The sequence below is a fragment of the Schistocerca piceifrons genome, chromosome 8 (genome assembly GCF_021461385.2).
Source record: "Schistocerca piceifrons isolate TAMUIC-IGC-003096 chromosome 8, iqSchPice1.1, whole genome shotgun sequence".
NCBI classification, from domain to species: Eukaryota; Metazoa; Arthropoda; class Insecta; order Orthoptera; family Acrididae; genus Schistocerca; species Schistocerca piceifrons.
This window is the reverse complement of record NC_060145.1, coordinates 261,816,532-261,828,835: the sequence shown is the minus strand read 5'-3', so window position 1 is coordinate 261,828,835 and position 12,304 is coordinate 261,816,532. Positions and strand designations below refer to the sequence as shown.

Below are 12,304 nucleotides of genomic sequence, written 5' to 3'. Positions count from 1 at the left end.
GCCATTGCGTAGCAACAAAATGCAGAACGGTAGCAAGGACAGGGTCGGCAGCTGTGGCTGTAGCTACACGACGAAAATCAATCGGAAACGAATCGACCACGTCATCGGTTTCCAAATCAATGAATATGCAAGCTAGTTCGGAGGAATCGAATGCTCTATCCTCAGCAACAGGCAAACGGGACAATGCATCGGCGTTTCTGTGATTAGTAGTGGACCGATACAAGATATCATAGCGGTACTGCGAGAGGAAAATAGACCAGCGAATGAATTTCTGCGCTGTACGTGGAGGTACAGGCTTGGTCGGATGAAAAAGTGATGTCAAAGGTTTGTGGTCTGTGATGATGGTAAAGTGACGACCATACAAGAAATCATGAAACTTTGTAACACCAAATACGAGAGCCAATACTTCTTTCTCGATCCGTGAATAAGTTCTTTGCGCAGACGAGAGCAATTTGGACGCAAAGACAATAGGGCGATCGTGTGATCCATCTTTGTGTGCAAGCACAGCACCGATCCTGAAATCCGATGCATCCACCATCAACAAAAGGGGCTTCCGGGGATCGAATGGCGTAAGGCAAGTATTGGAAAGCAACGCCGATTCCAACTGGCGAAAGGCGCGTTCGCATTCCGTCGTCCAGACGAATGGAACACCTTTACGGCGTAAGCGATGAAGCGGAGCTGAAATGGAAGAGGCCTGTGGAACATAGCGATGATAATGGTTCAGTTTTCCCAGCACACTCTGTAGCTGCTTCAAATTCTGCGGCGAAGGCAAGTCTTGTATGGCACGGAGGTGCTCGGGACTGGGATGTATGCCTTGGGCATTGAGTACATGTCCCAGGTAGGGTAAGTCACGAGCAAAAAACACACATTTGTCCTTCCGCAAGCGAAGACCATTTTGTCGCAAGACCTGAAATAATGTTCTGAGATTGGCTAAATGATCTTCATCCGTCTTTCCAGAGATCACAATATCGTCCAGATAGTTTGCTGCAGTAGGGACTGATGCACAAACAGTTTGTAGATATTGCTGAAACAATGCAGGGGCGGATGCACACCCGAATGGTAGTCGTTTGAATCGATACAAACCAAGATGCGTGTTAACCACCAAAACGCGCTGGGATTCTTCATCCACCGGTATTTGCAAGTACGCATCTGCTAGGTCCAACTTCGAAAAATATTTACCCGGGCACAGTTTGTCAAAAAGATCTTCTGGGTGGGGTAAAGGAAAAGTTGCAGTCACTAGTTGTGGATTCACTGTTGCCTTGAAGTCCACACAAAGTCTCAATTTTCTGGAAGGTTTTGGCAAAATTACTAACGGTGATGCCCAGAGAGCAGCCTGCACACGTTCAATTACACCTTGAGATTCCAAATTGTGTAATGTTTTTGCGACCTCATCACGCAATGCGTGGGGAACATTGCGCGCTCTGAAAAATTTCGGTTGTTCATTTACTTTCAGTTCCAAATGTGCTTTATAGTTCTTAGCGCAACCGAGGCCCGGTGCAAAAATGTCTGCAAATTCTTCACATAGACGAGAAACACTGTCGGAAGGCACAGTCTGGTTCACTGATAGGACCTGATTTACTATAGACAAGTTAAACAACTGAAATAAATCGAAGCCAAACAAGTTCACTGCAGAAGAAGAATGAAGAACGTAAAATGACACAAGTTTTGTTTGTCCCTTGTATGTTGCAAGAAGGCTGCACTGTCCTAACACAGGGATCTTGTGAGCTGAATAGGTAGTTAACAGTTGCGGCATGCCACGGAGGTGTGCACAGCAGTTTGTAAGTGTCTTGATTGATCAGGGAAACTGCAGCCCCGGTATCGAGCTGGAACAGTATCACTTTGCCATTAATGTCCAAGTCCACAAAAAGTTTATTGTCCTGCTGACGACAAGAGCGACTGTCTCGTGCAACGTGAACTGGCACTGGTACAAAATCACTTGCGACTTGACGGGAGTTCCTGCAATGTCGACGCACACTATTTGTGGGACGAACACACTCACTGTGAGAGAGAGTGGCACTGGGCGGAGTGGAATGAACTATATGAATTTCCATGGGCGAAGGTTCGCGAGCCTGAGTATCCTTGGTTCGATTCCGATTCTGGCGTGAAGCAAAGGGCCTGGAATGGTTTTGAGCTTCCGATCTGAGCTTTTTCTGGCAAACACTTTGAACATGTCCTTTTTTATTACAGTAAAAGCAAATAGCTTGGCGTGACGGGCAATTCTCTCGTGAATGTCTAGTAGCACACCGCGGGCATGATTTTAGCATTGCATTTGCTTGCCGGCACGGTACACGTGGCTGAGAGCCTGACACCAGTGGCGCGGCCGGGCGCGAGGACTGTTTACTGTTCCGTGCAGCTTGCCCGGCGGGCCGGTTAACCTGACACACGGGTGGCAAAGTTTCAAATGATTCCTGAGCAAAGTCAAGTGTGTCCTGCCGATCCAATATGTACATCACTTGTTGAAGGGAGGGATTGACTAGTTTCAAAATCTGTTCCCGTATACGAACATCAGAAACGTTCTGTGCAATTGCATCACGTACCATAGTATCTGAATAAGGGAGTCCACATTGCCACTCAAAAGCACAATCCCAAATAAGGCCTTGCAAGGTTGCAACCCACTCCCTATTAGTCTGACCTGCCGTACGTTTTGCACGAAAGAAGGTATACCGTTTGGCAACTACATTGACTGATTCTTTGAAATATGCATCTAATGCAGACAAAATTTCATCATAGGACAGAGTTGCTACGTCGCGTCGGGGAAATAATTTGACTATCACATGGTACGTGTGCACCCCTACGGAGGACAACAAGAAAGGCTGCCACTCATTACCTTGAATTCTGTAGGCGGTGAGATGGAATCCAAATTGGCATGACCACTCTGTCCAGCTTTCCAGTGCAGCATCAAAAGGACGAAAAGTTGGTGCAACTGCGTGTTGTGGCTGCATTAGCGGTGGAGCGGCAGCTGCCGCGTCGTTTTGGTTCGCACATTGACCCTGGACGAGCTGTCCAAGGGCATCCAGTAAGGCCTGCGTCTGCTGATTCTGTAAGCAACAAAATTCGGACAGTACATCTGGAGATGGTGGCGAAGCCATTACACAAGTAAATCAGGGCAGTATAGTTACAAACGCAGTGTTGCCTCGTCACCAATGTTGTGGGTTGGCAGGAGAGCCAACACCTTGTTATTAGAGGAAGCCGAAAGGCATGCGTTTTAGCTCACGCAGGCTGGCGTGAGGTCTGGAACAGGACAAGGAAATTAGAATTTAGAAAAAAACGGACGTAGCTGGTGGAATACTTAACTTTAATCAATTAATGGTGAACATCGCTCTTGACTGTACATTATTCACAATATCAATAGTAACTGAACATGGCGCCTTGCTAGGTCATAGCAAGTGACATAGCTGAAGGCTATGTTAACTATCGCCTTGGCAAGTGAGAGCGTATTTTGTCAGTGAACCATCACTAGCAAAGTCGGTTGTACAACAGGGGCGAGTGCTAGGAAGTCTCTCTAGACCTGCCGTGTGGCGGCGCTCGGTCTGCAATCACTGATAGTGGCGACATGCGGTTCCGGCGTATACTAACGGACCGCGGCCGATTGAAAGGCTACCACCTAGCAAGTGTGGTGTCTTGCGGTGACACCACAAGTGTATTAATTATTGATGTGTAAAAGATTGCCAGATTATTAATTAATCAATTTGATGTTATTTACATTCTACCATATGTTGAAAGTCAACATTCAGTTGGCAGTTTACACTGATTGACAGAGTACGAGTAGGGATTGTCTACATTCAGTTATGCACAGTGAGTGACTTAGTTCAGTTCGGTTGTGTGGGGAAGGAGACCAGAGAGCGAGGTCATCGGTCTCATCAGATTAGGGAAGGATGGGGAAGGAAGTTGGCCATGCCCTTTGAAAGGAACCATTCCGGCATTTGCCTGGAGCGATGTAGGGAAATCACGGAAAATCTAAATCAGGATGGCCGGACGCGGGATTGAACCGTCGTCCTCCCGAATGCGAGTCCAGTGTCTAACCACTGCGCCACCTTGCTCGGTGTGTGAGTAAGTTAGTTAGTTAAATAGCTAGTTTAAATATTTATTTAGTCCTCTGATGATATGTAGTACAATGCACAAAACAATACTGGACTTAAATCTAGCCATTACAGAGAACAGTTTTCATGACTGTATACAGTTCTACATGTTATACAAGGCGAGTCAAAAAGGACTTTAAAACTTTGGAATGATACAGAAATTTATTGAGATAACTTACAGAAATGGTAGATGTGTCATTTTGTAGCAATAAGCCTTCAGTTTAATTCACAAAGTGCATCAGCACCCCATTCTGCCACCAGGAGTACCAGCATAGCACAAAGAAATGGGTACTTTCACTGGTGTGGAGCTGTGCTCACTGTGTGTTTTGGTTTCATGAAACAAACTCTGCAAAAATTGTTCAGTAGAAATTTCACACCAAATATGCCGAAGAACCTCCATGCAGGCCGACAATTTCCTCTTGGCACAAGAACTTTGCTGAGCCCCGTTGTCCACTGTGACAGGTCTCAGTGGATCGGATGTGAAGGGCCAGTCGAATGGTCACATTGCTCCCCAGACTTGACACCACTGGATTTCTTCGTCTGGGGTTTGATTAAAGATTGTCTGTGTGTTACTCCCCTACAAAACAATTTAGCTGACCTGAAAAATTAAATATATGCAGCCATTGCACAAGTTATTGTCAATTTTCTGCAATGGGTATAGGAAAAAATTGATTACCAGTCGGATGTTTTCCATATCACAAATGGTAGTCACATCAAACCAAAGTGACTCTTGACGCTTTTACATAAAACTTGACATTGTTTTCTACAGAATGACACATCTACTGATTCTGTAAGTTATCTCAATAAGTTTCTGTATCATTACAAAGTCGTAAAGTCCATTCTGACTTACCCTGTATGCGAGGGCTATTCAGAAAGTACGGAACATTTCCATCTGATGATGCTAGGTGCAAACCAATGGCGTATATTTTGGTATGTGTGTGCTGGGCAGCTCAGTCGGCAGCCATCTGTGACAGCAAGAACATCTCTGCATGTCTGGTTTTTCTTTTCTTTTTTTTTTAATTTTCGAATTTGAAATGTGCACTGTAATAGAAAATCCTGCCCGTTGTGAGGTGCAGATGATTATGCAGTTTTTGATGGCAAAAAACCTAAAACCTATAGAAATTTGTCGTGAACTGTGTGAAGTATACAGAAACACTGTAATGAGTGAAATGGTGCATTTGGTTTAAAAATAAACGAACCAACGATCATGGTGAAGAGTAGAGGGGATGCCCGAGCATTGTGAAACAATTCGTGAAAACCATCACTTCAGAATAACGGAACTTTCGCTTTCTTTTTCACTAGTTTCACATACTTTGTTGTTTGAAATTGTCACTCAAAAGCTAGGCTACCACAAATTTTGTGCATGATGGATGCCCAAAATTCTTACAGAGCACCATAAAGAACAGCAAATGGAGGCAACATTAACATTTCTGGTGATTCATTACTGGATCAAGTCATAACCGGTGATGATACTCGGGTGAAACACGTCAATTGAAAGACAAAATTGCAGTCCATGGATTAGGGGCACACAAGGTCCCCCAAACAACCAAGAAAATGTTTGCAAACCTTGTCAGCAAGGAAGTTTTTAGTAACCAAAACCAACTACGGGAACGCCTTGGGCTGCGGATCGGAGCCGCCAGGTGGGAAGCCGCCGGCGGTGGAGCACGCACCACCGGGTAAACACAGGACGAGTCGGGTGACAGACCAACAACAACTGACAACAACCGACCACGACTGACTATGACCGACACAACAAGGAGGAGATAAACAGGAGGCTTGTGGAAATCACAACACCAAACACCAACAGTAAATTCACTCAGAACCAGAGCCAGGCAAATGTCAACAACGAGCAATGACCAGAACGGAGAACCACCGAGATAGAAACGAAATCCAGAGTGAGTAACAGACTGACTGGTCTAGGGCAGAGTGGGTACCTATATACGAAACTGGAGGGAGTGGCTATTGGCCGCTGTCTGCACATGGCGTAGCGATGGCGCCCTCACTGCGCGAGAGCCGCTGCGCGGAATAGCCACCGCGTAGGCGGAGCCCTCTATGGGCTGACCACGTCCATTTGTTCTGGTGCGTGTTCGACTTCCGTGGCGGAAGGTACTACATCCCTCCCACCGAAATTGGTGCATACTGGAAATGCCCCGGACGATGCCGAGGTGGGCGGAACGAGAGCATGGGTTGTGAGACGTCCGGAGGGACCACTGGGGGAGGGGAGGGCAGACTGTCTGAGGCGTCCATCAAGGTGTCACCAGAGGGCAGGGGGTCAGAGGGCGTCTCTATACCCTGGCGAGGTGGAAGGGGTGTCTGCAGAGCCGGCGAGGAGATGGAGGTTGAAGGGAAGGGCTCCACCTCGAGGGACGTGTCCGCACCAGGAAGCAGGGAAGGCGGTGGAGGAGGAATCAAGGCAGGGGCCCAAGGGCGGAGTTGGTTATGGTGACGACGCTCGAGCCCTCTGTGTGTCTGTATGGTCGTCACTCGCCGCCCATGAGCCGCCGTCACCGTAGCGGGCATCCATGCAGGTGTGCTGCCATAGGAGTGGGCCCACACGCCCATGCCAGGGGTGTAGCGCCGGGAGGGGCGAGAGCGAGGCCCAGAAGGGGATGGTGTCAGCAGGTGGAGGAGGGTCCAAGGTTGTCGGCCGTGAAGGTGTTCGGCAGGACTATGACCGGCCACCGGCGTAGTGCGGTAGGTGCTGAGAAACAAGGTGAGGGCCGAGGTGGTGGCCGATGGCTTCAATGATTTCATCAGCTGCTGTTTGAAAATGCGGACCAGGCGTTCCGCTGCGCCATTGGATGAAGGATGGAAGGGGGGACAGCAAATGTGTTTGATACCGTTAACAGAGCAGAAGCTCTGGAACGAGGACGCCGTGAATTGGGGCCCGTTATCTGTGACCAACGTCTGAGGAAGGCCTTCAATGGCCAACACCTGGGCCAAGGCAGTGAGGGTGGCGTCAGTGGTGGTGGACGCCATGCGGACCACATATGGGTATTTGGAATAGGCATCAATGATGAGGAGCCACATGGAGCCTAAGAAGGGGCCTGCAAAATCGAGATGGATCCTGTCCCAGGGTTGGCTGGGTGTTGGCCAGGGCGCGAAAGATTGTGGAGGACTAGCCTGATGACGCGCACACACTGTGCAACCACCGACAAGGTGCTCAATGTCTCCATCGATCCCTGGCCAATAGACATGTCACCGAGCCAACGCCTTCATGCGAGACATCCCCCAGTGTCCGTGGTGTAATAAGTGCAGGACGCGATAGCGTAAGTCTGGAGGGATGACCACCCAATGGGCGTCCGAGTCCGGGGACAACAGGAGGACGTCCTCCATCACCGAAAGTCTGTGCGAGACGTGACGCCACGGGCTGAAGTCAGTTTTCAAACGTCGGGTAAGGTAGGGAGGCCAACCATGGGTCACATAGTGGAGGACTTGCCGCAGAATGGGGTCCCTGCGCGTGGAAGCGGCGATTTGCGTAGCTGTCAGAGGAAATCCATCGAGAGTCTCTCGGCGGGCAGAGTCGATGTGGAAGCACAGGACTTCCTGCTGGTTGAACTCCGGATCGGGTCCTGCTGGGAGACGTGACAAGGCATCTGCATTAGTGTGTTGACTGGTGGGCTTATAGCAGATGGTGTATGTGTAATTACGCAAGAACAACGCCCAGTGCTGAAGACGCTGAGCCATCCATTCTGGGAGGTGCGAATGGGGCCCGAAAAGCGACACTAAGGGCTTGTGATCCGTGAGGAGGGTGAACTGCGCCCCAAACAAGTAAATATGAAATTTCTGAACTGCAAAAATAATGGCAAGAGCCTCCTTTTCGATCTGAGAGTAATTCCTTTGTGCAGGGGTTAGCATCTTGAATGCATATGCCACAGATTGTTCCAACCCATCCTCATTCCTGTGTCCCAGGACTGCCCCAATCCCGTACGCTGAGGCATCGGCCGCCACCACCAAGGGATGATCCGGAGAGAAAGGCGTAAGGCAAGGGGCAGATTTCAGCATCGTCTTCAGGCGGGTGAAAGCCTGATCGCAGGCAGAAGTCCACATGTAAGGTACCCCTTTGCGATGCAGGCAATTTAGGGGATGTGCGACGTGGGCAGCTTGGGGTAAGAACTTTAAGTAATAATTGACTTTCCCCAAAAATATCTGGAGTTTGGATAAGTTTTGTGGACGTGGAAGGGCATCGATGGCTGCGACATTGCGGTCTGAAGGGCGAAGGCCATCTTTACTGAGCCAATGTCCTAAGTACTCCACTTCCGGTTGAAAGAAACTGCACTTCTCCAGCCGACAACGTAAACCCGCAGCCTGCAGGGCGTGAAATAAGGTACTGAGGTTGCCCAGATGTTCCTGGCGCGTGCGCCCCGTGACTAAGATATCATCGAGGTAATTGACACAAGCCGGTATTGGTTGCGTAAGTTGCTCGAGATACCGCTGGAAAATCGCAGGGGCAGAGGAAATGCCAAACGGAAGACGCTTGTATTTATAGAGACCAAAAGGCGTGTTGATGACGACGATGGCCTGCGATTCCTCATCCAACGGCAACTGGTGATAGGCTTCTGCCAGATCAATCTTAGAAAAGTACTCGCCAACTGCTAGTTTAGCGAGAAGTTCTTCCTGTCAAGGAATGGGATAAGTTTCGACCAAAGACTGAGCGTTGACCGTAGCCCCAAAATCCCCACAAAGACGAAGCGATCCATTGGGTTTCTTGATGACCACTAAGGGCGTTGCCCAGGCACTCGATTGTACTAGCTCGATAACCCCCGCAGCCTGGAGCCGATCGAGTTCCTGCTTGACGTCCGCACGCAAAGCTACTGGAATAGGCCGAGCCTGACAAAAGCGAGGCCGTGCGTTTGGCAATAAAGTGATGTGTGCCTGGAAATCGGAAGCGCAGCCCAGGTCTGCCGAAAACAGGGAGGAAAAGGACGTGCACAGATCGTCTAGGTCCTGAAATGGAACCGTAGTTGAAACGAACTGCACGTCGTCTTGAATGGAAAAGCCAAACCGTGTAAACGCATTTAGTCCAAAAATGTCCGAAGCCGACGGGTGGTCCACCACAAATAGGGTAAGGGGCCGGGGAACGTTTTTGTAGATGGCCATAACAGAAAACTGCCCACGGAGAGGGATGGAACCGTCGACGTAGGCGACCAACCTCCAAGAGGGTGGGGACAATTCTGGAGACCCGAGACGTGCATACGTCATCAGATTGACCGAAGAAACTGTGGCCCCCGTATCGACCAGGAAACGGACGTCCTCGTTAAAGATGCGTAGGGTGAGGAATAACTTTTGAGCCAATGTGTCGGTCCGAGGGGCGACTGCGTGTAAAGCATGGACGGCTTCCTGTTGGCCTGCAGGGGCGGGACGGGGGCGGGTCGAGCGGTTACGACAGACTGATCGAAGGTGGCCTTCTTTCTCACAGAGCGAACAGGTCTTTCGGCGATGGGGACAATCAGCTCGAGTGTGGGCCGAGAAGCACTGGGGGCACGACGGGAGGGGGCCACGCGGCCGACGTCGAGGGGCGACCGGCAGTTCGGACGCCATAGAGACGTCAGACAGCAAGGAATTTCGACGGCGGTGCTTTCTGGAGACTGCGCCCCGTCGACGGCTGGAAGGAGTGGATCGGGAAGTGGACTCGGCTGCTGCCACCCGGGGCCGCGCCATGAGACATTCGTTCGCGGTCTGAGCAATTTCGAAGGAATGGGCAATACGCAGAATGTCTTCCAACGAGGGGTTGTCCAACTTTAACGCCACAGTGCGGAGCTCTGGATCGGGCGCCAGTTGAACGACCACATCCTGAATTAACGAATCTGCATATGACACCTTGCACTGCTGATTGGTGCACGTGAAGTTGCATTTGCGGCTGAGGCCTTGCAAATCCGTCACCCAGGAACGGTACGACTGATCCAGCTGCTTGTGGTTTTGATGGCATTCCAAGCGAGACGTAACCACGTGGTATGGCTGGGAATAATAGTTAGTTAGCAACACACAGATCTTGTGAAAGGAGAGAGCCACGGGGTCTGCCAACAGTGCCAACTTGCGGAGCAAGAAAAACGTGTCCGGTGAGGCCCAAGACAAGAATAACGACCGCTGCAGAGAGTAATCCGACACCTGAAAGGCCGTGAAATGTTGCTTCAGACGATGAAGGTACGTTTCCCAATCCTCTTTTGCGTCGTTGAACGGTGGGAACGACGGCGGACGTTGGAACGCGTTTGAAAGTGGGGCACCTGGAAGAAGAGGTGGGAGGGAATCCCGCTTATTGACCCTGTCCAAGAGCAACCACAGTGACGTCTGTAAGACCTCCAACTGCTGCTGCTGCTGCTGCTGCTGTCGCATGAGTTGTTGCTGTTGCTCTAAGAGAGTGAGCAATTTCTCTTCCATACTCCTATGTTCCGTTTACTTCGTCACCAATGTAGGAACCAAAACCAACTGCGGGATTGGAGTCGCCAGGTGGGGAAGCTGCCAGCGTTGGAGCACGCACCACCAGGTAAACATAGGACGAGTCGGGCGACAGACCAACAACAACTGACAACAACCGACCACGACTGACTATGACCGACACAACAAGGAAGAGGTAAACAAGGAGGCTTGTGGAAACCGCAACACCAAACACTAACAGTAAATTCACTCAGAACCAGAGCCAGGCAAATGTCATCAACGAGCAACGACCAGAACGCAGTACCGCCGAGATAGAAACGAAATCCAGAGCGAGTACCAGACTGACTGGACTAGGGCAGAGGGGGTCCCTATATACGAAACCGGAGGGAGTGACTATTGGCAGCTGTCTGCACGTGGCGTAGCGGGGGCGCCCTCACTGCGCGAGAGCCACTGCGCGGAATAGCCGCCGTGGAGGTGGAGCCCTCTATGGGCTGACCACGTCCATCTGTTCTCGTGCGTGTTCGACTTCCGCGGCGGAAGGTACTAGATCCTTCCCCCCCGAAATTGGTGCATAGGGGCGGAAATGTCCCGGACGATGCTGAGGCGGTCGGAACGAGGGCACGGGTTGTGAGACGTCTGGAGGGACCTCTGGGGGAGGGCAGGGCAGACTGTCTGCAGCATCCATCAAGGTGTCACCAGAGACAGTGTTTTGGGATATGCAAGGTGTGCTTCTTATTGTTTATTTTTGAACGTGGAGCAACCATTAATTCTGCCCAGTACTGTCAAACTTTTGCACAGCCTTAGAAGAGCAGTTAGAAACATACACTGAGGAAAGCTGATGTCCAAAATTTTGTTTTTGCACAACAATGCCCAACCTCACGCAGCAAACCACACTAAAGAACTCCTTAATTCATTCAAATGGGAAATTTTCCCTAATCCACCCTACAACCCTGATCTGGCACCAAGCGACTTCCACTTGTTTCCCAAGATGAAGAACTGGCTTGCAACTCAGTGCTTTGATGACGATATGGAACTCCAGAAGGGCGTGACTCGCTGGGTGAAGTCTCAGGCAGCAGAATTTAACAACGAAGGTCTTTCAAAGCTTGTCCACCACTATGATAAGTGCCTCAATGTGTTTGGTGAGTATTTGGAAAAGTAGTATGTCAGTTGCTCTTTCAGATGTATACGAGGGCTATGCCGAAAGTTTTTAGCAGCCCGTAAACCTTAAGGTGGAGGACAATGGGGTTGTTTTCATTCGAAAGAGCGATGTTTTTCGACTTTGGGACGTGCGCGCGCAGCCCCTGGCTGGCGGTGATCCCCCCACAGCGCGGCAAGAAAGCACAGGCAGTGCTGAGTCAGAGACGGTGCAGGATGGAGCTGTTGCACCGCGACTTTTGCTCCATGATTTTCTACGGTTATAAAAAGTGTTTAAGTGCCGAAGAATGCCATTCATCTTTGCTGCTTGTTTTTGGTGAAGCTTCCCCTTCTACGGCCACAGTTGGAAATTGGTGTCGCGAGTTTTCGATGGGTCAGCAGTCAATTAAAGATGAACCTCGTCCCGGTCGGCCAGCAACAGCTGTGACTCCTGAAAACATTGATGCTGTGAGGAAAATGATCAAAGAAGATCCACATCTTACATTTTGCGACATTGAAGGGACGCTAAATATTGGATCAACAGCCGCACAGACCATCGTTCATAGTCACTTAGGCCTTACTAAGAGATGTGCCCGTCGGGTGCCACATTCCCTGACAGAAAGCCAAAAGGAGGCGAGAATGGACTCGTGTCATTTCATGCTCGAAAAATTCAATGGAGGGAAGTCCCAAGACACCCCCAATATCGTCACAGGTGA

At 50.0% G+C, this 12,304-nt stretch overlaps 1 protein-coding gene across 1 annotated transcript in view; it reads left to right on the top strand.

Annotated features, from left to right (window-relative positions):
- The first annotated feature begins 6,261 nt into the window (after nucleotides 1–6,261).
- LOC124712254 overlaps nucleotides 6,262–12,304 on the top strand; it is a 149,319-nt gene continuing 143,276 nt past the window's right edge. Inside the window, exon 1 of the mRNA XM_047242549.1 lies at nucleotides 6,262–6,511. Coding sequence (XP_047098505.1) covers nucleotides 6,262–6,511 — 250 coding nt within the window. The remainder of the gene's footprint in view (nucleotides 6,512–12,304) is intronic.